Genomic DNA, 24,938 nt, shown 5'->3' with positions numbered 1-24,938 from the left:
AAAGATTTTATGACCCCCCCAACCGTTTGCACCCCCCCCTCCAACAGGCATCAGTCTTTTGGAATAAAATAAACACACTATCTGTAGTCATGTTGTGTTGTGACTCCCTTTTGGTCATCAAAAATCTTTTATGACACCCCCTATTTTTCTTTCCGTATATTTGGGACCCCCCTAATCATCTTATAAAATCCAATTACATGCCTTTCTGTTATCATGCTTATGGCTTAATAACTGTCATCTCCATCTACTTCCAGGGCCATACTGCCCCCCCTCCGAGCCCTCTGGAGGGTTTACATTTGCTACCCCACCCCCTAGAAACTCGTGTAGGTCATCCCGATAAGGATGGTCAATTGCTCCTCCGCCTGAACTTTTTACCCTATCATGGAAGGTGCGATGGAGAGTTTTCAGTGCCTTTATCTTAGCATGTATCTGCTCCCCGACCGTATGGGGAATCCCCCCTTGTCACGTAATAGCGTGGCTATCTCCTCCCAAATACTTTCCGTGTCTCTCCAAATGTTGAGGATAGCCAATGTTCCCTTGTCATTCCAATTGACCCCTCTATTGCGTTTATTTATATTAATATTTGCAGCTGCAGCCATGATGACATCACGCAGTAAATTACTCTGCTCAGTGGCGTAGATTTCTTTTTGACATTTGGGGGGATGGAGTTGGAAAACAAATTTCAAGTATAGTCAATCCAGCACCTTTTGGCGACAGAATAAGTTTTTGCTTTAATTGTGCGCGAAGCGCGCGAATAATTTTGCTATTTTGAAGCTAAACTGATGAAATAATGGTGTAAAAGTAGAATAAATGCGCGCGAAGTGCGCGAAAATTTGCACTTTTGGGGCAAAAAATGGGCAAATATGAGGTTAATTTGGTCAGAAACCCATTATGAGGCGTCAACATTGGGGGGGGGGGGGTGATTGTATGGATTTATCCCCCCATCCCCCCGGGATCTACGCCTATGACTCTGCTTAAAATTTTGCGCGAGTGATATACTCACAGTTATATCCGACAGCCCAATAGTGCTGCATGTCCACACGTAATTACTATTACCGGACGTAACGTTTCGATCGGTCTTAACAGCTCTTAACCCTGGTCATCTTCAGCCTTAAATTTTCGGATTTAAAACACATTACGTCGGATATAGTAATTTTTTTTATATCCGACGCTCATTCACACTGCCATTTATATCCGATACTATTACCGACGTAATTTAAGTCCGACTGTGTGAACAAATTGTCGGATTTAAAGCACATTACGTCGGATATAGTTATATCCGACGCTAATTCACACTGCCACTTATATCCGATACTATTACCGACGTAATTTAAGACCGGTAATAAGTGATTTAAGTCCGACTGTGTGAACACGACTTAAAGCAGACAGATTTACTACATGTGGTACATGTATATACATATAGGGAATGTGTGTGAGTATTACCTAATTATAATAGGGGCGTATCCAAAAATGAATTCACGCCCCTTTCAAATGTCGAGACAAAGTGCAGGCCCTATTAAATAAAAAGATATAATAAAGACAAGTAGATAAATAGAAATATGAGGAAAATGATGGGAATGAGAGAGGGAGGGTGAGAGGGGACAATGAGAGCGAGGGAGTGATAAAGTGTAGGCCTAGGAAAGAATAAGTACAGAGAAGGGAAAAGAAAGGAATGATGAATACATTTAATAATAATTATTAGGCCTATATAATAACTAAACACATAACAGCATGCACTGGGCAGCCATTCGATGATGTCAATGCCTTTATTCGTTATACGTAATTAAAACGCCCAGTCAGATGTATTTCACACCTACCAAACACAACTCGCCCAATTTCGCAAACTGGACGTTGAATGTACACTCTCATGAATATTGATTGGCGACATTTTCCAATATGTCAGCGCTCTAATCGGAAACAATAGAACAATAGACCCTGCAGAGCGTTGCCTAGATCATTGCTCATTATAGCAGACAATAACCACTTGATATACCACTGAAAAATACACTGAAATACCACTGAAAACCATTTCAGTCTAACAATTTCTTTTGTTCTGATGATTTTCAGTGATACCCTGTCATTTTCAGTGTGATTTTCAGTGTAAAAATTTCATAGTGTATAAGCTCTTATACCAGGTACCGCGAAAGTAGGTGAGGCGAATTTTAATTCAAATTTAAACAGTAAAGAAAATCAAACATTAATTGAACTTTCAACACATTTTGATTCAAAAAACAAACAAATTATGAAAATTGACACATACATACCTAATTCCGGGTGTTTGGAACACCATTATTACCTTATTAATAAAAACAAACAAACAAACAAACAAACAAACAAAAACAGGCTGGAAAATAGAGCATTCAATGATCTGCAATAAATTTTTATTCAGAAAAAAACATGAGCATAGTTTCTAACCATGTTCGATTGAATTTGTTATTTGAACAAACAAAATAAATTGTTAAAAGCGACACATCAATATTAAATAGGTAGAGTGCTTTTTACGCTCTGTTGTAAAGGATTACGTTATGGAAAAATCCTTGTGGAATGAACAATAGATGTAACCCTCTATACGCTATTATTTCTCTTTTATACAACATTAAATTATAAATATTTCCTTAAGGGATCTGGAATAAGCGTTTTGAGCGTTTCGGCAGTATTTTTGTGGGACATGAGAGCACATCAGACATATCGAATTTCTGATATCAAATCATTTTCATTTCTTGAAATTCACGATATAATACAAATTTAATGACAAATTTTGAAAATTTGATATTTTTCACATTTTTGATATATAACAGCCCTCGAAGTAAATTTTATAAATCTAATGACATATTCTTAAAGTGTATGTAGCTGGGACGAAAAGCCGACGATCAATTGAAAATTTTGACCTTTCATATTGAAGATATGGATTTTTTTCCCAAAAAGACCTAATATTTTTTGGTGTTTTGGGAAAAAAGTCCATATCTTCAATATGTAAGGTCAAAATTTTCAATTGATCGTCGGCTTTTCATCCCACCTACATACACTTTAAGTATATATCATCAGATTTATAAAGTTTACTTCAAGTACTGTTAAATATCAAAAATATCAATTTTTAATCATTTGCCATAAAATATGTATTACAATGCGAATTTCAAACAATCAAAATTATTTGATATCAGAAGGACATTCTTCGTATTCAGAATGCAATTCGATATGTTTGATGTGCTCTAATGTCCCACCATAAATACTGTCCAAACGTTCATACCCCATCCCTTAAGAAATACACCGTAGTTAAACCGGAAATATATGTATGGCTTCTGTCACCCCACTCGCACTTTGCATCATATATTTTAGAAACCATTCAAATCTGAGTAAACCGTTAAGTCATAGACACCAAGAATTGCGCAATAATTATTATCTTAAAATTGCTTTCTGATTGAAAAGCAATTGCTAAAATTCAAAATTTCTGTGGCAGATAAAAGAAGAGAACACTGCAACATACGAACATACGGTATAACCCTTTATTCTAGGTGTTCCTAAATGCCAGAAATAGTAACGTTGGGTACAGATAATGTTGACTAACTCTGTATTTAAATCGTCCTATTAAAATGTGCCGTCACGGAATAGCACTATAAGAAATAGCTGTATTGATTTGAGAATAATAGACATAAAGAAGATAATCTAGAATCTAGATATTTGAAATATGTTTGGAGTTATAACCAAAATATGAGAAAAGAATTTCGTAAGGCATGACAACATCTCTTAAGGGAAAAAGCAGGGAATCAAAAGAAAACCAGCGTAGGATTAAATAGGTTTGGAAATCAATTGTGAGTGTAAGGAAACGTTTATAGACCAAGAGACAAAAATAGGCACGGATTGAAGAAATGAGAGCAAGTTGACTTATCAGATGCAGCGATCACGTGAAAAACTGAAACCCATTTGGAACGGCCAAAGTTATTTGGTCTGTTTAAGGCAAGCCGGAGCCATCAGGTCGTATTTTCCCACTTTTGGTTACTTTGTTTAAATAAAATATTTCTGCAGAGTAAGACATTAATCATATTGGATATGAGCCACTGGTCACATTCAATATTTCGCCCAAAATTTGCAATTTGAAAGTGGCGTGTTGCTCCCAGATTAAATTTCTCTGAACAACTTCTGCGAGCAGTATGAACATTAGAAATATGCAATTCGAAAATATAGACTTTTGCTCCCAGATAAAGCGCTGTACAATTGCCAAGAAGAAGAATTAAAATTATCAAATATGAACATTGAAGGGGACAATGTGCACGAAATCTGCAATTTGTCGGCTAAAAGATTAGCCTATGTAGTCAGAAACACTCATTTGCATAACATAAAGGGGGGGGGGGGGGATTGCATGGACTAGCCCTACCCCCGGGGGCCTACCCCAGGTTCTTGATTCCTCAACTGACTTTTTACTGTATCTTATTTGCTTCCATGCAGAAATGTGCCCGATATAAGGCGAAATTTTTAAAACTTTACATTGAGTAGCCAAAATCAATTAGAGGTTTGGGTTCCGGGTGTGGGTGTATTCTTGCGTAAACGTTTCAAGCCTAATCTCATCGTTACATGTAGCGGCGAAATTTATCTTCCATTTGGAAGAGTGTTCCCGCCATTAAGCTGCATTCCCCTGGTTTCTCATGATCATTATGGCAAAAGCAGACAGTAACATAATTCAAGTGAAATATTTATTAGAAAGTGCGGATCAAAGGCTGTCTTGTATCGTTAATGAGCGTTTTTTTTTCTTTGTTTTTTACGGATCCGCTGCTTTCTTTTGAAAAGAGACATGGACCCATAAAAGGGAAGGAAAGTAGACCATAGTGGGCCCGTGAAAAAGCAAATAGAAGATACCATGAGCTCGTAGAGTAAAAAAGCTTAAAAAGCAAAGAAAAGATACCTTAATGGACACGTAAAAAGGTAAAAAGAAAGACACTAGAGGACCTCGGGCCCGGATGTAACGTACCCCCTTATCCCCCCTTGTCGGTGGCACTGCTTGGGACACGTATTGAACCCGTCCCTTTCCCTATGAATGTACATGGGCTTTAATATTCTCTATATTTTGAGCACAAACACCGCTAGCTCAGGCATCACTCGCCTTAAGGCATCTTTTCATTTGCAGAAGCCAAAGAAAAACAAAACTATTTACAGCATCTCACATTTAAAAACACCTTTATCAAATTGGGTCAACAAAATATGGTGAAAAAATGTCTGAAACTTTAACATCCTTTCTGGGTAGTACATGTAACTCGGTTATATTATCCTACACATCAAAAACGGCTACGCTTACATATAGCGGAACTCAGGGGTTATCTCAAGTCTATCTGTGACGTAAAAAAACCGGAATCAAGACTTCGCTATGATTTACGCTGATCATATTCAGTAATAAGTTGGAAATCAGATACTACTATCAGTAATAACAAGTTTTTACTACATGGTAACATCCATTAAGTTCACGCCTTATTTTATTTACCTTACAAAACAAAATTTTCACAAAAATTATTAGCAAGTTCAGCAAATGAGTCACAATCAGGGTGAATATTGTACCACCAACATTCATTATCTGCTTTATAGAGGTTGTGCATAATGACGTATCATCCCGTAAATATGGTGGACTTCTTAAATACATTCAACAAAGCATTGCAATCTACCGCGACAGTTCGTCTCACACACATAAACAAATGCACTACGATCAAATAGCTTGATGACAACATTTGATTGAATGGACTGCATTGATTACGGTGAAGGACACCGGTTCAAATCCTCTGTTTGGAGCCAATCGATAAAAGCATGCAGGGCCTCTATACATATCCTTAGAGCTATTATAGTCAACACATTTATTGTTATAGTATTGAGACTTTTTTTCAATAATGACATTAGAGCAGCACGCTTTGCATCTATGTACATGCATCTGGATAATTAGCATCCAAGCAGATCTTTCTCCAACGTCTTTCATAACTGGGACATATGGAAGAACAGGGGAATACTTAAATTTTGAATTTTGAAACCTGAATATGGACCCAGTATAAAGAAGAAATAAACAAACAACAAACAAACGACGTCTTTTAATCACATCATCATTGTGCCATTTGGGTTTTGTATCCCAAACACTTGACACGAATTATTATAACCTTTCATAAAATGTAAGGAATAGTTTATATTATTTGGCTAAATTAAATTTCAAATAAATGAAAATAGCGCCCTCAATTTTCACACAAAATACATTTTTGGATAAAAATTACCATAAAAACAGAAAAAGATGATTACTTTAATAAAGAAACAAAAAGCTATCTTTAAAATAGCTAAAAATATTAGCGTGGTAGCTGTTGGTATTGTCCAGGTCTAGAATACATTATATAATGTTTTGTAAGAAAATTTAATAAATGATCACATAACACAACCGTGACGATTGTCCACAGGGTAAAAAAAAAATTAAAAAATGCTCCGATTTTGATCAAAGTGGCCTTAAATTGTTTGGATTGGAACAACATTGTAAACAAAGAATAGTTTGCCATTGTTCAGGTGTTTTGTTTAATACCTGGGTAACATCACAAAATAGGTCAAGGTAAACGATTCAATGGAATTTATCTTTTTTGCCCTGTATAATATGTTAATATGGCCTGTTTTTTTTTAAAATTCTGTAAACAAGGAAAATTGCATGGGAAACCCATCTGTTCTTAATAAATACCTGTTTACATTACCTTCTTTTACACTTAGGTTTCGTAGGTGATAAAAATAAGCCAATTGTCGCTACAGGTCTTATGAAATTTGTTTACCCTTTTATAGCAATACCGAGTTGTTGCTCTTTTGAAATGTCACGTGTATATCCTATAGACTGATGCCATACCGTGTGGATCCTGTCAGCCTAGGGGGAAATATTTTTACTCATCATTTGAAAACATATCTGACTCAGAAATAGAACGCAAAACATTAGAAAGGCACGGATTGGACTATTCCAGGTGAAGCCCGTACACCCTCAGTGTAGTCTGGTGCCTAAGCCAAAAACCTAGAAGTAGCGTCCGCACAATGTTTTTTGGACCTACTGGTTCAGAATCTGGAGGAATCACCCTGGCATCCTTGAGGATTTTAAAATAAATGACCCCAAAATGACCCCATAAGGTTATAACGGGGTCAAAAATGGAAAGTGTTCAAACATCACTTCAAGGTATATCACATTATTCATCTAGACACAAGGATCACAAATATATATATTTTTCTCAATACGACCTTTGGTTCAGAAGTTATGTACCGCAACAGGTCAAGGGTCAATTTCCAATTTGAATAGGGGTCAAAAATTAAAGTTCCCAGCAAACACAAAAACGTTTTAAAAACATTTTAAATAAGTTATATTTTGGCTTTTGGTTTAGGTAAAAACGTTTTAATAACATTAAAATGTCGGGTCATAAGTTATATAAAGGTCATGATAACGTTTTTAAAACGTTATTGAAAATATTTTGGGCAAACATTTTTCGCAAAATATTTTTTTCATCCCCCAAATAACATTCTGTTTAGAATGTTTTGTATCAAGTTTTCAAGAATGTTTTTGGAATGTTATTAAAACGTTTTATACCCTTTATATAACCCGACATTTAAACGTTTTCTGTAAAACATTTTTGTTTGCTGAGCAGTAGATGATCAAAAAATGTTTTTTAAGGTTATGAAAACGTTTTATACTCTTAATATACCCTTTATATAACCCGACATTTAAACGTTTTCTGACAACCTTTTATAACCTTTTGCGAATGATGTCGAAAACGTTTTGTGTTTGCTGGGTTGCTCCGAATTTCGTGAGAGTTGTTGCAATTTGTTTGTATGAAAGGAATTAATAAACTTGATATAACTTGAAGTGATATTTGAACACTTTCAATTGTTGACCCCTGTATAACCATATGGGGTCATTTTGGGGACATTTATTTCAAAATCCTCAAGGGTGCCAGGGTGGCATCCCCGGGTGGCATCCGCCAGATTCTGAACCAGTAGGTCGCAGAGATATAGAAACCACCAAAAACGTGCGGACGCTACTTTTGAGTCAAGACCTATTTCAGCACCAGACTAGTGGAAAACATTACCTTAATCTCCCACACAGGGGGTATAGATTTCAAAAGAGTCACCAATTCAGGTAACCCATTTGAAATTCACACCCCCTGTGTGGAAGAGTAGTGTAAAGTCTTTCATAGGTGGTGTATGGAATTCAAATGGAATAGCATATTTTTTCCGGGATTGCGATATAAATATGATATGCTTTCTTTGATATTAGAATATTATGATATAACATTTGGTTGGATTTTTTTCCACAATGGAATTATAGTATACCTCTCTTGGAATTTGATTATGGGACCCTTTATCTTTCTATATTTATGCCAAATTAATCATAACGGCTTTGAATTAATAGAAATATATAAAACTGTTAGGATTAACCTAGATTTTTTCAACTAGATTCATGTAACAAATACATCTAATACGTGACACAATTATTACCGAAATACTAGTACATGGATGTTAAGTTGTAACATGTCTTGAAATCATGCAGAGTTGAAATGATACTTCAACGTACACTCTTTCCAGTTGCAAAATATTGTAAAATATATTCTACAGAAATAAGATATCTTATTTTTATTTCATCAAGTCTTGTGATTCCTGAAAATGTTGTTAAAAGAAGGAAAGAACGGGAAAAAAAAAATTAAAAAAAAAGTGGACAATTAATCTTAACTCCCTACCCCGATACTGTAATGCTTCTACCTTTGCAACTCTCTCGTCCTGTCGCGGCAAATGCTCATAAAAGAGCAGGCAGATTGGGAGAGAAGACTACGTTCCAGGCCCCAGAATATAAAGGCTGATATATAACCCCACCATCTTTTGAAGGGAGTGAGACCCGGAGACACGGACACACACAGAGGTCCTCGAGGAGATTACGAGGCTGGTGGCGCACCCCTATGTAACACTGTTCAATCTCACTTGACTAGGAAGTCAATGACCCTGTGCCCAGTAAGTAGATTCATGTCACTGCTACCGGGCACTGCTATTACGAATTCTAACTCCTAACACCCCCCCTCCTTTATGCCTTGCCCCAAATCCCGGTGGCTGTTCAAACTCACTAACACACCCCTGCTAAAAAACTGACGTATAATTTGATGCCACTTCAAAGTCACAAGATAGATGAAAACACAACTACAGAGATACATAATGCCAACAAAATGTCAATACGAGACAAGAAGTAAGCTAGCTTAGCCTAAGGTGAAGACAATCTGGGAGCAGGGCATTGGGATATACTCCTAGAAAAAGGCAGATGATTTGAGGTAGACACCGGGGTTTATGCGAAACTTACCTGACTGGTTCGTAGACACTCGAAACCAAGATGATAATACTACGGTATCCTTTTATCCATCAGAACAGATGGTATCGACAGAGATCTATAAGATTGTTCAGCTTGGTAAAATAAATGCACTCAAATAACGAAAATGTCACACTTACGGCGATGCTAGAAACTGTAAGCGAGTGCTCTGTTCTACTTCAAGTAGTGAACAAGATTCCGTCGGGCGGGGTTTTTAGAATATTGATAGAAAGACAGTGATGGGCAACATCTTCAAACGTTTCATGGGATGTTGTTAACTTTACAAACTATATATCAATTTACTTTGTGTTTGAAATAATGCACACCGAAATCTGAAGAAGGAATTTTCATTTTTAGTTTCTTACGTAATCTTCTGATCGCTATTATTCCTGGTTAGAAGTCAGTTTATCAAAGAAGACAAAATTAAAATAAAAAAATCCCGCAGTGCAATATTTGTGAGCAGAGAAAACTAACAGGTACAGCTACATTTGTAAGTTTGGTGTACATGATGAGAGCACAACGTAGATTAAGATTCAATGTCCAACTACATACATACATACATACATACATACAACGGATAGAATTACGAGTTGTTAATGACTCAATGCCAAAACACCTTTACCCCCAATTCACTTCAGAATTCACAACAAAACACGCTGTTTAATTAAGTTAACAATATCTGAATCTAATGAAAAGTATAATAATGATTTGTAATGATCTGATATATAAACATAAATACATGTACTTAAAATAATCAATCAACTACATAGGTTAGGAATGTTACTTAACCAACAGCCTTTTTCTTGTTGTTGATTACAAAGTGCTGACTCACTCCATGTGTTTGGACTACTGATGTATATCCTGATTCAGGATCCATGTCGACAGAAGAATATATTCCTTTCTTGGAAGAGGTACGCACTTTGACGTATTTCAGATATTCTCCGTTATTACTGAGAGTACTACATTGACTACATAAGATATGGTTCGCAATTATCTTTCTTTGAAGGCATATGGACTGTTAGCGTATATAACCTAGCCCAAAAATCATGTTTACATTGTCTTATATACTAAACACCAAAATTTTCCATTACATTAATAGCCCATTACTTCATTCACACTTTAACAACATGTGATGTAATCTGGAATTCTCAAGCCTATAGTTATAAACATTAACCTTTCACATTACAACACTTCAAGGGGAATTTATTTATCATATCCACTTTACATTCTAGGAAACACCCAATCCACATCTAGTCCTGACTCTGTTTACTGTGATTACATGGCAAAGGGGATTCCCAATTTTCATGAAATAGCTTAAATTGGAAGATAAATGATCAAATTAAATTACTCAGGGCACATAACAATAGGCTAACTCTATTCAGAACATTTCGATAACGGCATATTTCTCTAGCTTTCTAGCATTGTTAGCTCCAGTTTTCGTGATTTGTAATTACTATAAACAACAGAGACACCAAAACTGAGAACTTGAAAGGGCCCATTGTATTGTCTAATATTACAAATTATAATGGTTATACCAAAGTCAACCATAGATTCGTGTTAAACTGACGCCATCGCATATGCTTCTGGAACAATAGCCTTCTTCTTGTTGTTGATTACAAAGTGCTGACTCACTCCATGTGTTTGGACTACTGATGTATATCCTGATTCACTTGTCCTGCACAAATCACTGTTCAGCGAAGTCCAATGTTGACTTGAATATATCCTTTGCGTAAGAAATCCTCGCACAGATGATATTTTCCAAAATGGGGCAGCATTCACCAATCACTCCCTTTCTCCAGGAAACAGGCTTTTCCTTGTACTGATCCAATTTATTGACAGTTGTTTTGTTTCATAAACCAGATTTCAACAAGTCGATAGAAGAATAATTATATTCCTTTCTTGGAAAAGGTACGCACTTTGACGTATTTCAGATATTCTCCGTTATTACTGACAGTAGTACATTGACTACATAAAATATATCTGGTTCGCAATTATCTTTCTTTGAAGGCATATGGACTGTAAGCATATAAACTAGCCCAAAAATCATGTTTACATTGTCTTATATACTAAACACCAAAATGTCCCATTACATTGCTTCATTCACACTTTAACAACATGTGATGTAATCTGGAATTCTCTAGCCTAGTTATAAACATTAACCTTTCACATTACAACACTTCAAGGGGAATTTATTTATCATATCCACTTTACATTCTAGGAAACACCCAATCCACATCTAGTCCTGACTCTGTTTACTGTGATTACATGGCAAAGGGGATTCCCAATTTTCATGAAATAGCGTAAATTGGAAACAAAGATAAATGATCAAATTAAATTACTCAGGGCACATAACAATATGTTAACTCTGTTCAGAACATTTCGATTACGGTATATTTCCCCAGCTTTCCAGCATTGTTAGCTCCAGTCTCGTGATTTATAATTACTATAAACAACAGAGAAACCAAAACTGAAAACTTGAACTTGAAAGGGCGCATTGTATTGTCTGTATCACAAATTATAATGGTTATACCAAAGTCAACCATAGATTCGTGTTATTAAACTGACGCCATCGCATATGCTTCTGGAAGTAGTATGCTATCTTTGAAAGCTTAAATTTGGAGGGCGTTCATTATTATACCAAATTGGTCGTACGGGTAGGTGATGCAGCTTGCACAACCTAAGCATGTGGTTCTCTAATAGGCATGCAGAATCTGCAATAATTCTTTACTGTTCTTAATGTCAGGAACACTATTTGAGGGTTTCTTCCTGGAAAACACTTTAAGAACCATTTTGGAACCTTTTTACGGTATTGGGGACAGTGGTATAAGACAAAAGTGAACAAGTAACATATTTATCAGTATAATGTTTGATTATATCGACATCTTTTACATGTGTTTTAAAGTCAAATGGTATTTTTTCACGGCAGCTATCCCGTATCAAAACATTTAAAAAAAAAATAAAGATGTTACTCAAAAATGGTTAAGTGCACTCGGCACCCAAATGCAAAAAAATGGATAACAATAAAAAGAAGTATGGATTGATCGTTTCAAATGACTATTTTGTGCCGAAATTTTGACTTTCACCGCTTGGAGGGGGCGCCGAATTGATTGTTTTTTATCCGGCATTTCGGCGCCCTCTAAATGTGGCCCCCGCGCCGGGGCACGTTGCCCCCTTGCCCCCACGGCTCTTGAGCTAAATGCAATAACTCTACGGTCTCGTGCGATTATCTTGACTAATGCACTCTGCTCAGTGAATTATCCTTATCATCATCAAGTGCCGATCAAAGGTCTATGTCTACACAGACCACGGTCAACAAAATAGAATGCGTTAATCACATAATTAATACATAACTAGGCAAAGTATGTAACAAACAAGTTCAGTCAAAATCGTGTATTGGCACTCTCAAAAAGAAACAAGATTGAAGCGATAAGTGGTAACTGATGATCATTATACACTTTAATACTCAACCACTTGCATAGAACATGATGAACTGGTTTTATACAAACTCATTGCATAAACAACAATCAGGCAAATAGATAAATTAATTGAATTAATTAACCATTTTTTTTTTTATCCCGAAAGAATCTAAAACATCCTTATACAAGGAAACCCACTTGTTAGACTTGGTTGCTGAGGTTTACAACTATCTGTGTAATTATATGTGGTATTGTGGTTTTGCGCTTGTGTTGGTGTGCATTCTTGTTTTGTTACGCATGGCTGATCAAACCTTGACATAATGTTAGCTAATTTTTGCCCGGTTCATATACTTTTTATTCGTCGTCGAATATTCGATGCAATAAATATTCATTTTATTTTATCTTATCTTATGTTGATTCCAAAATATGGTTATGAAAATTTACAACCCTGAAATTTTAGATTTAAAGCAAAAATTGGAACTAAAAATTGTCGTCTGCAAGCTTTTGCAGTCGACACGATACGCGTGAAGAGAGAACAGTGAACTTTACAATTGAACCCGAATTGAACCACACAGGACGGTGGGTCATATCCTGCATGCATCATGTTGTTTTCTACACGGTTTAGCACATACAGTCTGCCGTAATCATGTTGGGTTTACATTTCTAGCTATTTCTATAATTATTAAATAATACTACATGTACTATATTTGTGACCGTACAGCACGAATGAGCCGTAAATGTCCTCAATTGTATTCTGAGTTACAGTGTAAAATGGGCATGAAGGTCATATTCATAGGTATTTCAATTTGGTGCTACGTGTATCTCATTAAATGAGGTACACGTAGCACCAAATTGAGGTACCTATGAATACGACCTTCATGCCCATTTTACACTGTAACTCAGAATACAATTGAGGACATTTACGGCTCATTCGTGCTGTACGGTCACATTTTGTATTTAGAAAAGAAATAATTATGAAGATTGTGGTTACTGCCATCAGCGTTGGAATAGGTAAGCCAAATTTCAAATTAAGGGCTAGATTAAATAAGCTTTCTTACCTTCACTCTCTTAAGGGCTGGGTAAAGGGCAAACTTTAAGTACTGTTCATGTTTGTTTTAAATTTTGGGGCGTTTTTTCCGAAATTTGATATTTTGGTGATATTTCAAGAAGGCGACATGCCAAAGACAAATCTTTTTGCACATACTTTGTTATTGCTAATACAACTCTTTTCTGCATACCTACGTTACAATTCGTTTTGGTGACTGCATTTTGGCGTTTTCGATGCGATTTTAGATTTACCGGGAATTAACGTTGATTTATGGTCCTCCTCCTTTTATAATTTTACTTTGATCGTCGGCTTTTGCAAATAACAGAATGTAGATTGGCTCTGAATAAGTATCGTAGTCCTCTCGGTGGGTTTTTTCATGATATAATGACTTTGAATTCCATGTAACAACCCAAAATTTACCTCTGAATTCAGGGTTCAAGGCTGCTTTCGGAACAGCCGTAGACTCAAAAAAGTGCACGAGTGGCGAATATGGTTTTATACTTCCCGCATTGATGATTGCGTCAACGCCTAATAATATACTTCTATGTCAATGACCTCTATATATTTATTCGGTTAGTATGACTTCAAGGGATAGACCCTTTATGCACCGTGCTTTTCTATTACGTAGGATCTTTACCTACAAGCATGTGTCCGACGTCTGGGGCATGTGCCAATATTGTGTAACGCTAGAGGTGAATATATTTCTTTGATATGGAGTAGGTTGTATGGTTCGGTGGCCGAGCGGTCTAAGGCGTTGTGATTTCTTAGTTGCTGTTCTGATCGTCGCTTGTTCGAAAACTTACTATATGCCATATTTTTTTTCTGATGCTGCTTTATTTATTTATTTATTTATTTATTTATTTATTTATTTATTTATTTATTTATTTATTTATTTATTTATTTATTTATTTATTTATTTATTTATTTCCATATTCATTCCCATATTCATTTACATAATGACGTTTTGGTGGTCGAGAGAACTGACATATTTCTTTCTTTCTTTCTTTATTATTTGAATGACGTGATGATTGAGTGAGTAGCTTGATCGATTGTTACTTTAGTAGGACATCATACATTAGTATTGATTTTTTCTGTTAAGCATTATCAAGGATTAATATCGAAGGTTGTAGAGCAGATATGAAGTTGGTTTAGTGGTATTATCCGGGCTTCAGAACCAGGAGGTACCGGGTTCGATTCCCACCTATGCCTAATTTTTTTAAAGACCAGGAAAATTACTACAGTAAGTTTATTTTGGCTCGCGATCTCGGTTATTCATTTTCTGATGACTGTGCCTCTTACAGACACCCACCCTCTGGAATCCAAACCACGGTTCGCTCTTCTCACATCCCTTAATGAATGAATTATTATCTGAGTGTAATTGTTCCTTGTTATTATATTTGTATGAACGGTGCGACGTAACAATAACACACAGTTTTACAAAAGTCTTCCAGTCACTGAATCACCATATTGCATTTTCAGCCATTTAGTTTAGACTCGGGGTGCATTTTCAGCCATTATGGTTTGTTGGTGGCCCTTATAATTTCAGGAAAATTTGGTTTGAGATAGTGCTGATATTTTATCGTTTTTAAGCGAAATTTGTGTCTGTTTTTGGTCACATTTAGTTTAAACCCCACCCGTTTGATTTTTACCGATGTAGTCGCTGTTTTAATGTATACATGGGGACAATTTACAGCAAGTTGTTGGTGTGACAGCAAAGCCAGATTAGACGGGAAAACGGTGATTGTGACCGGCTCGAACACAGGAATAGGCAAAGAGACAGCGAGAGACTTAGCCAGAAGAGGTATGTGATGGATATGGGTTAAAAATATGGGTTGCCATGGTAACGGAGCATGTTAAACAACAAACGTAGCTCAAAAACGTTTGTCAAAACTAGGGTTCATGGGCTAGAATAATTATGGCACAGGCCTATAAGACATATCGGCTATGTGGTGAAGTTGTGAAAATCAAAATGATCCCAAACATCTTCAACTGGATGTATGGCAATGACTGCATACTGATATCCTCTTCATTTCAGGAGCAAAGGTCATCTTAGCTTGCCGAAATATAACCAAAGCAGCAGCGGCAGCAGAAGACATCGAAAGATCCACATCCAATGGCAAGATTGTCGTTCAGAAACTGGACTTATCTTCGCTGGCGTCCGTGAGGGAATTTGCTAAGAAAATAAATCAGGAAGAGGAGAGACTGGATGTGCTTATCAATAATGCTGGTATGTATAGATATACAAGAAATGGCCTTGCCACACTCAACAAGAATTTATATAGGAGTGCCAATGTGATGCGATCAAGCAAAATTCGAAACTAGGCAATATTGATTTTGAGCTACTACACAAAAACTTTTCTCAGTCTTAAAAAAAAAAGGTTGTGAATATGCAAATGCAATACACTGACGAATACAGTTGTTATAGGTAAACTTGGTTTACATAGTTAATTTACAAATTAAAAACGATGATTATAAAACCATTAAGGATGAACTATTTCTTTGTGTTTTTGTCTCTTCAAAATACAAAGGAAATATTTCTCCCGGGATCTTTCCTTTTGTTTCCTGTAGTTTTGGCAACTCTTTTATTGCTCATATCTTTGGAACTGGTTGTTCAATTCCAATGGTGTTCTCGGCAAAATCCAGATTTGTAAATGCTTTTTACTATCCTATAAGAAAATGAAAATTTTATATTTCCGAGTTCCGACTGATTTTGCTTGATAGCATAACAAATATGGAACATTGCATAATATACCCTCCCAGGACAATAGCTGCTCTGGCCGGGTTGTTAATATCATTATCTTCTCACGCGGTGGTCGGCCTGGCTGGATAGGAAATCCACAAGATCAGAACAGTCTTATACACTGTCCCGTGCATGTCCTATCCTTTACTGTGTGAACTAATAACCTTCTTGTTGGTCAAATTTAATTCGATTGGACCCAGCCAATAATATTACACAGCCAATATCCAAAAACAAAGAGGAGAACACATATAGTCATCCATATTAGCCGTACAATTGATCTTTTCGGTAAACCCCATATTTACTTGCGTAAAACTCCAGATGTCGAATTAGGGATGAAATTAATACTCGACCGGTAGTTGACTGCCGGTTCCTTCAGGTTCCGCCCGGTTTCCATTGTTTAGTACAATAGAATCCGAATGGAACCGGACGGAACCGGTGGTCAACCGCCGGTCGAATTTTGATTTCATCCCTTATGGGATTTACCGAAAAGGTCACTTATGTCTTATTATGTTCAGTTTCCCATTAGATCACAACATGCTACTGCATAGCCAAGGTCAGACGCCTTATTTACTTTCCATTCCATATGGCGTTGTTCTGAGACTGCTGAGGAAGAGAGTGTAAAGGTACCTCTGTCTCTCTATGTCGGGCCCGGGATGTCAGGTATAGGTTCAGGCTCGCCAACAAAGGGGTGGATAACGGCCCACACAGGGTAACACACTCATTTCATACAAATGTTCTTTTAATGGATTATCTTGGTGTAAAAATATGGGTTAGTTCAAATGTTTAGCTGGATACATCCATGCACTATGCACATCAAACAAAAGAGAATGTAGGAGGTTCCCAAAGGAGCTAGCGACCTGAGAGGGGCAGACACATTTTATCGAACATGACTTCGTTTTATTTTCCCAAATGCACAATCTCTGTGGATATTTTCTCAACACAAAAGCGACTTTTCGAACATTTTGTTTGGTAGATAGTGTATCATCTGGCTGATTAAAGGATTCAATCGTGTTTCACTTTTGTTCATCACCGTTTAACAACGATGCGTCCTCGTCGTTTCTTTGCGAGGGCAGCTTCTAAAGTAAACCACGCAGACGAGCTGTTTAACAACTCGCGTCCGAGCAACGGTGAAGCATGATTGAATCCCTTTCAACAGCGAAAAGAAGCAATGAGATCGTTGAATTCATATCACTCTACTTGATACTCAACAATGTCAACATCACAAGAAGATCGATGATTTCAATATGAATTCAACACGTAAGCGCGTAATTCTACTATTCTACCTCGAAACTAAAAGAGCGTTTTAAAGTCACGTTGAGTGCATTTCCAGATAAATGGTAAAGAATGTTGTTATATCCGTGTAGTTTCAATGCAGTTCAAATCCTTTACAGCATTATTTTAATACCATGAAATTTGCACAGAGGGTGTAGATAGCACCTTGTAGCAGGAATCGACACTATCATATTTTCATGATCTTTTTCATGACCCTTTTTAGTTACAGCTGTCTTACATCGAGTTTTTCAATTTCATTATCTGAATATATACAGGTGTTGTTCAGAGTCCAAGAAAAGAAACAGAGGATGGTTTTGAAATGACATTTGGAACCAACCACTTAGGTCACTTCCTATTAACCAATCTCCTCCTAAATCTTCTGAAGAAATCGGCTTCTAGTCGTGTAATCAATGTGTCATCTGATGGCTACAAATTTGCTTGGTTATTCGATTATACGGGGATTCGGTTTGATGATATCCATCTCAAAAAAGACTTCAATATATGGTTTGCGTACGGTCAGAGTAAAACGGCCAATATCCTGTTTACGCTTGAATTAGGCAAGCGTCTAGAAGGTACTTTTTTAAAGCTTCAAGCTAGCTAAGTATTGAATTATTATACTCTCCCCTAAATTCATCTCTCACCATCACTATATGTTTCCCTTCTCATTGATATTAGTTTGACCTTGAGCAATAATTGGCCATTTGACCGGTCCCTTTATATTCCCCTACATGGGAAGAGGAAACTTACAGTATATCCAGCACCTCCTGAGAGATACTGAAGGGATGCTGCAGCCAAACAAAATGGTTTCGTTTGCCCAAGATCGCAATAGTTGAAGAAAGCTTGTAGTCGCCTTCTCCGCAGCCGACTGATGATGATGAGTCATGTTAGTGGCCTTAGAATAAGACAATCTTTTTTATCATATTTGTATTTGCCACGTTTCCCCGTTCCTCATTACTAATGTCAGCCTTTTTATAGAGGTTTGGTGCTGCACACAGTTGGTAAAGACTTTTTGATTTCGCCAGGATTTGCCATAATGACTGGACCATAATGCACGCACTTTCCATGGTTCTCCCTATTAGGATGTGCGCTTCTTAGCTGCAAGTCCCTTGGTTAATGGTTTGTGGAATGTGGAACGATATGGGAACGTAATGGTCAGCGACAACCCAAACTGTAAAGTGTGCTGGGGCTTGTTGATCTATGTCTAGACGTTGTGCCTGTGCGTAGCGCACTATAAATCACGCGTTTTTATGTTCAATTTCCTTGTCGGGCTTTAATTATTGTAAAATGTACAATCGCAATCTCTCTATAAATCTCAATGTTTCTCTAATTTGCACTATTATAGGAACTGGTGTTACCTCTTATTCGCTTCATCCGGGTACCATCAATACAGAAATTAATCGTCACGCCCACACATTCTATCCACTGCCAACGATCTCTGTACCAGTCGCCAATTTTCTTTTTAGGTTGCTGGGAAAAACGATAGTAGAAGGAGCTCAAACGACTATATATTGTGCTGTGGAAGAATCTATTGTTACATCATCCGGAAGCTTTTTCAGGTAAGGGATTGACTTTTTCAATATCTAATCACTAAAAACAAGTGTTAATATATTTCCACTATTTGAGAAATACTTTCTCACAAAACATTATTCGTCGTTCTGTACAAATCATACGAATAACTGTTTGACGCGGGGAATTCATACTATCATCAAATCCATATTTTGGTGACATACCTTGTTACAGTTTCATGCTCCTACACGGCACTTCATCAGCAATCGCTTACAGAAATAAATAAATCTGCTATTACAGAGCACGTTACACAAAACAACCATGTCATAGGTTGGGAGGACGCGATCCATGGAAGAACAACAGGATCAGACAGATTTGAGAGGCAATTTAGATCAGGCGACGAGGGCAAAACACCATGAACAGAGATGAAGGGAACTACATCTTTCTTAACGAATATTTTCAACCAGCTTCTAGTGCCGCCAACTGCAGCAACGTCAGGATGAAGAAGCAAGGTTACCAGTCTGATGAAGTGCTGCGTAGCACCATGGAACTATAACAAGGTATGTCACCAAAAATGGATTTGATAGTATGATTCCCATCAAACAGTTATTATTGACAATCTAGATGAACCTAATACAACATAACAAATATTTTCCTTGCATTCATTTTCATTACAGAGACTGCGCGCTTCAAGAAGTGTGGCCTCATGCCCAGGATCAGGATGTTGCAAAAAGACTTTGGGAGTTTAGTGCCGAATCAGTTGGGCTTGAAACGTAACTGTACTGATTTCCACTAGAGATGATACGTACACACTATGGGTCTTTTTATCTGTTTGGTTTCGGTTCCTGTTTCAGTTTTCGGTTTCAGATCTGAGCTTAAGCTGATTGGTACTTCAAACTTCAATGAATTCAAATTAAAGATCAACTCAGATAATCCCTAGCGTTTTCGTTTCTGCACAATAGAGCTCACGAGAACTGAAAAGGTAAAAAGACCCTTCGATGCTAGGCTATTTCACGAGCCACTCCCGCCTAGGCGGAAGTGACTATACACCAAACGCATATCAATTGAAACCGTACAACTTATCGCAAATTTAAGACTGTAGGTTTCATGTCAAAAATTAACATAACTCGACAAACCGAAAACAGAAATTCTCCTTGTTCAACTTTTTAGTGAGCAACAAAAGACTAGAATAAAAGGATTGTTCACACGTACCATGCTAACACTTCAAAATAACAATGAGATCCGAAACCGAAACCGAAACTGAAAAGATAAAAGTAGTCCTAGTCAAGTGATGAGACATTGACTGAAATAGTTTGTATATTTTGCTTATACGATTTAGGCGAACACGGTGCTATGATTTTTAACCTGTACATTGCAAATGGCAGCCATTTTGAATATTTCAAAGTCAAGTGATGAGACATTGGCTGAAATTAATCAGTTTGTATATTTTGCTTATACATTTAAGGTTGAGGTGCCATTTCCATCACATAATTAAGATGTCAAAATATGTTTCTAATGATTTTTAATCTGTACAGTACAAATGGCAGCCATTTTGAATATTTCAATGTCAAGTGATATGACATTGACTGAAATTAAAAAGTTTGTGTATTTTGCAGACATATGGATACATTTTATAGGCGAAAATTGAGGCCTTTGCTTTACACAAATATGCAAAAACAAGTTTTTATAATGATTTCTTGTACATTTGCTTATTTTGGGCGCCATCTTGGATTTAAAGAAAAAAACGAGGTGGCCCCTGGGCTTATTTTGTTTGTATCATCCCAAGTAACATATGTGCCAAGTTTGGTTCTGGTAGGATTTTGTGGTAATTTTTTCCTGTGATGTAACTGCATGTACCTGCCTACTATATGGCCATTGGCCATATGGCAAGTTCATGAACAAAGAGCAAATAAATAATACCTGAAAATGTCGTAGGCATCAACACTAAATTTGTGAAATTATGGACACAATTGCTACCCCTACCATATATTGGTGGGTGACAAGCTTGTCACAGGTTTTTTAAACTTAAAAGTGACTATGCGCTTAGTGAATGTAGTTGTAGTGGTAGAAGTAGTTGTAGTTCTTTCTTGGAAGATGACAAAATCACCTTGTTGCAGTCTAACTAACAAACAAATAAAATCAGCTTGTTACACTAGCAAGTGCCAAACCGTTGCAATGGTCCATCCGGGGTGATGTAAGGCAGCAGGCAGGACAAGTGTATAGCTATGAAAAGTGTCGATGAATTTTCATAGTATAGTGGGTCTCTGGACTTAGGACCAGACTTTGGCGGGTTAACCGGTTTATGAGCTCAACCTTCCCCATTCCCCCAGTGCACAGCGATGAGCTGTTGGAGGCAGTGTCTAGGATTGGTTTTTCCCCCTTTGGGACTCCTAAGGCAGCTAAACACTTGGTTAGTGATGTGTTATAGAAGCCTCTACTTCTACTGGGAAGTAAAACACAGTCCATCCTCTGTTTTCACATTCGGCTACCAGGTCTTCGTATTTACACTTTTTCTTGGCTTACGCATTGGCCAGGTTCTCCTCCGATGGTACTGTCAATTCTATGATGATAACATGTTTGGTGATGGCTGAATAGATCGTAATCAGGCCGCTTGCCATTTTTTGCTATTTCAGGAGGGAACACTATTGGCTTGTGCTCCTCATCCATCAGGAAGGTCCAGTCTCTACCCTTCTTCCGGATTTGTTTTTTACTTCTGTCTTTGGAGTGCGTAGAGCTGGGTTCCTGTATGTTGTGCCATCGGCTGTACGGAAAGCAATGGTAGGGATGAAGTCTGCTGTTGTTAGCCTCATCAATATATGGTACCAGGCCTGATGCTATTTTTCGTAGTGTGTGGTCATGACGCCAGTTGTACCTTCCATTCTCAAGCGAGTAGCTAGCTGCAACAATTCAGGATGTGGAGCAGAGTACAGTTACGGTAGTTGCAGAGTTGGCACAGTCCAATATTGGTTTTCCCCCACAGTTTCAGATTAGCAAATGATGGAAGTTGGTCATGGATGGCATTGATATGGAAAGACAGGAGCTATGGTGTCCAGACATATAGGAGCTTCTTCAATTCCATGAGGTGTCAGTCTGCATGGCGGCGTCCCATTTCAACTATTGTCCTTGTTTAGCACATCCGTAGAGGTAGACCAGCATATCTTCTTCATTCACTTCTTTCATCAGATTAGTGAGGCATTTTCTGTGCTCTTTCTGGCTCATGTCCATAAGCTTTTGGGTTTTCTTGAAACCCAGTCCTGCCCGGTCAGTTTGACTTCGGCTCATCTCATTTAAGATGAGGTTCGAGCTCTTTAACTCCATTCCACCTCTTCTTGGTTTTCTTATTTTCCAAACAATCTCTATAATAGTGTTTGGGTTTTTCCATCTCTGGAGTATTTGTTTACATGGTATTTGATGACCTGCATGCATTTGACAGCGGTGGTGAGTTATTTTTTCAGCTGTAGGCCATGTTTTCCTTTACTTCTGTACAATGCACTATTGGTGGTGTACCTGCTAATGCCGGCCCATCTCTTCAAGTACTTACTACAGGTTGCCTCCAGGTGCTCGATGTAGGTTTTTGGAAATTGTATATAGTGAACTCCCATGTCAATTTGGGGATAATCATATGCTTTCCTAGGAATCGCATTTGCTGGGTGTGAATATAGGTGATCATCTGTCCGTCTATTTGTAGCTGAGGATTGTAAGCTACGTATTGGGTCTTGTGGCCATTCAACTTCTGTTCTGCGTTTGGAATTACTTTCTTCATCGCATGAGATCTGCGTTTGGATGGTTTGGCCTTCATATTTCTTGTCCAGTTGAGGAAGTTGTTGACAATGTTAATAAGTTGCTGGCAACTTTCTGGGCTTCTTGCTACAAGGGTCAGATCATCTGCATATGCCTTGTTTGACGATGTAAGGTCTGGGCTACTCACGCGGTATCCAAGATGGCTGGATTGGTCGAGAAGATGCAGACACAGATGGAAGACTGCTAGGAATAAGATGCAAGATAATGGTCATCCTTGGAAGACACCAGTACAACATTTAATCCAGTCTGTGGTCCAATCTTCAGTTTTCACTCATCGTAATAATTGAAGATGGTCTTTCTAATGTGTTCTGGTACATGGTACCATTCCAATGCAAACTGTATAAGATTGTGTGGTACAGTGCCATATGCATTTTGCAAATCTAGTCAGGTTGTAACAATTGTCTTGCCGTTCCTTTTGGCATCTTAGAGCATTTCAGTGAGTGCTTCTGTGTGTTCTACACATCCTGATATCTTCTCCATAAAACCTGAACAGCATTGTCAATATATTTTGTTCTCTGTCAGGTACTCGACTGTCCTTTAAGAGAGCAAGAATACCCATTCCAAGGAATTCTTCAGAGTGATAGGTCTGAAGCATGATGGATCATTGGTTTTCTCTTCCTTGGAGATAAGAATGGTTTCACCTATTCTCCATGTAGTGGGTATTGATGTCACAGACAACTTCATGAAGGGAAACGGTTGGTTCCAGGAGCACTGTCATTTCTACGCTTTTGGAGATAGGCATTGAACTCTGACAGGCTTGGTGGTTTGGTCTTGAATTGTGTTGTTGGTTTTGGTGGTCTTTTTATGCCCTTCATAGGATGGTATTTGTATTCTCGCCTTTTGTCGTTGTTGACATCTTTGAAGTATTTCTCAGCAGCTATTTTACTGAAGGATGGAGTCCTGCGATCGTTTTACATATTGGTAAGGGTTTTGTCGGAATTGTTGTTGTGCTTTGCTTGTTGATTTCTTCTCTTGAAGTTTTAGCTCCAACTTTCTGACCTTGTTGTGTAACCTGACCAGCTTGAGAAAGTCCTTCTTAAGATTTGCAGCTTCTGTCTTGTCACCGTCTTTGAGGGCTATTTTGTATTGGTGTTTAGCGTCCTTTTCAGGCGTCTGAGTTTTCTTTGTTGTCTTGAGGCATGCTGTTTTTTGCCAGATAAGCCAATTAGATCATGACCTCTTTGATGGATATCAACTGGTATCATTATCAGCATGGAGGAATAGAGCAGGCATAGCGGTGGGAGGTGTTGGAATTCTAATGAGTACCAAGGCAAAGAAGACCCTTCTCTCCTGCAATTAATGCTTAACTCCAAGGATAATTAATGCTGCCTTTGGAGGAAGGCCCAATCTATATCTATACTATCATATAAGAAACTGAAAATTTCCGAGTTCCGACTGATTTTGCTTGATCGCATCACATATGGTACCAGGCCTGTTGCTATTTTTCTTAGTGTTTGGTCATGGCGCCAGTTGTACCTTCCATTCTCAAGCGAGTAGCTAGCTGCAACAATTCAGGATGTGGAGCAGAGTACAGTTACGGCAGTTGCAGAGTTGGCACAGTCCAAGATTGGTTTCCCCCCACAGTTTCAGATTAGCAAGTGAAGGAAGTTGGTAATGGATGGCATTGATATGGAAAGACAGGAGCTCTGGTGTCCAGACATATAGGAGCTTCTTCAATTCCATGAGGTGTTAGTCTGCATGGCGAAGTCCCATTTCAACCATTGTCCTTGTTTAGCACATCCGTAGAGGTAGACCAGCATATCTTGTTCATTCACTTCTTTCACCAGATTAGTGAGGCATTTTCTGTGCTCTTTCTGGCCCATGTCC

The 24,938-nt window shown here is 37.7% G+C and overlaps 1 protein-coding gene across 1 annotated transcript; it reads left to right on the top strand.

The window, feature by feature from the left end:
• Positions 1-13,327: 13,327 nt before the first annotated feature.
• Positions 13,328-20,248, top strand: LOC140142783 (retinol dehydrogenase 12-like). Its single transcript, XM_072164781.1, has 7 exons — positions 13,328-13,453; positions 13,697-13,755; positions 15,450-15,593; positions 15,828-16,019; positions 18,080-18,376; positions 19,147-19,360; positions 19,988-20,248. Exons 2-7 carry the CDS (start codon positions 13,719-13,721, stop codon positions 20,085-20,087), a joined length of 984 nt encoding a protein of 327 aa, XP_072020882.1. The 5' UTR covers positions 13,328-13,453; positions 13,697-13,718; the 3' UTR covers positions 20,088-20,248.
• Positions 20,249-24,938: the final 4,690 nt, after the last annotated feature.

The sequence above is a fragment of the Amphiura filiformis genome, chromosome 20 (genome assembly GCF_039555335.1).
Source record: "Amphiura filiformis chromosome 20, Afil_fr2py, whole genome shotgun sequence".
NCBI lineage: Eukaryota > Metazoa > Echinodermata > Ophiuroidea > Amphilepidida > Amphiuridae > Amphiura > Amphiura filiformis.
This window is presented reverse-complemented; position numbering and strand designations above follow the sequence as displayed.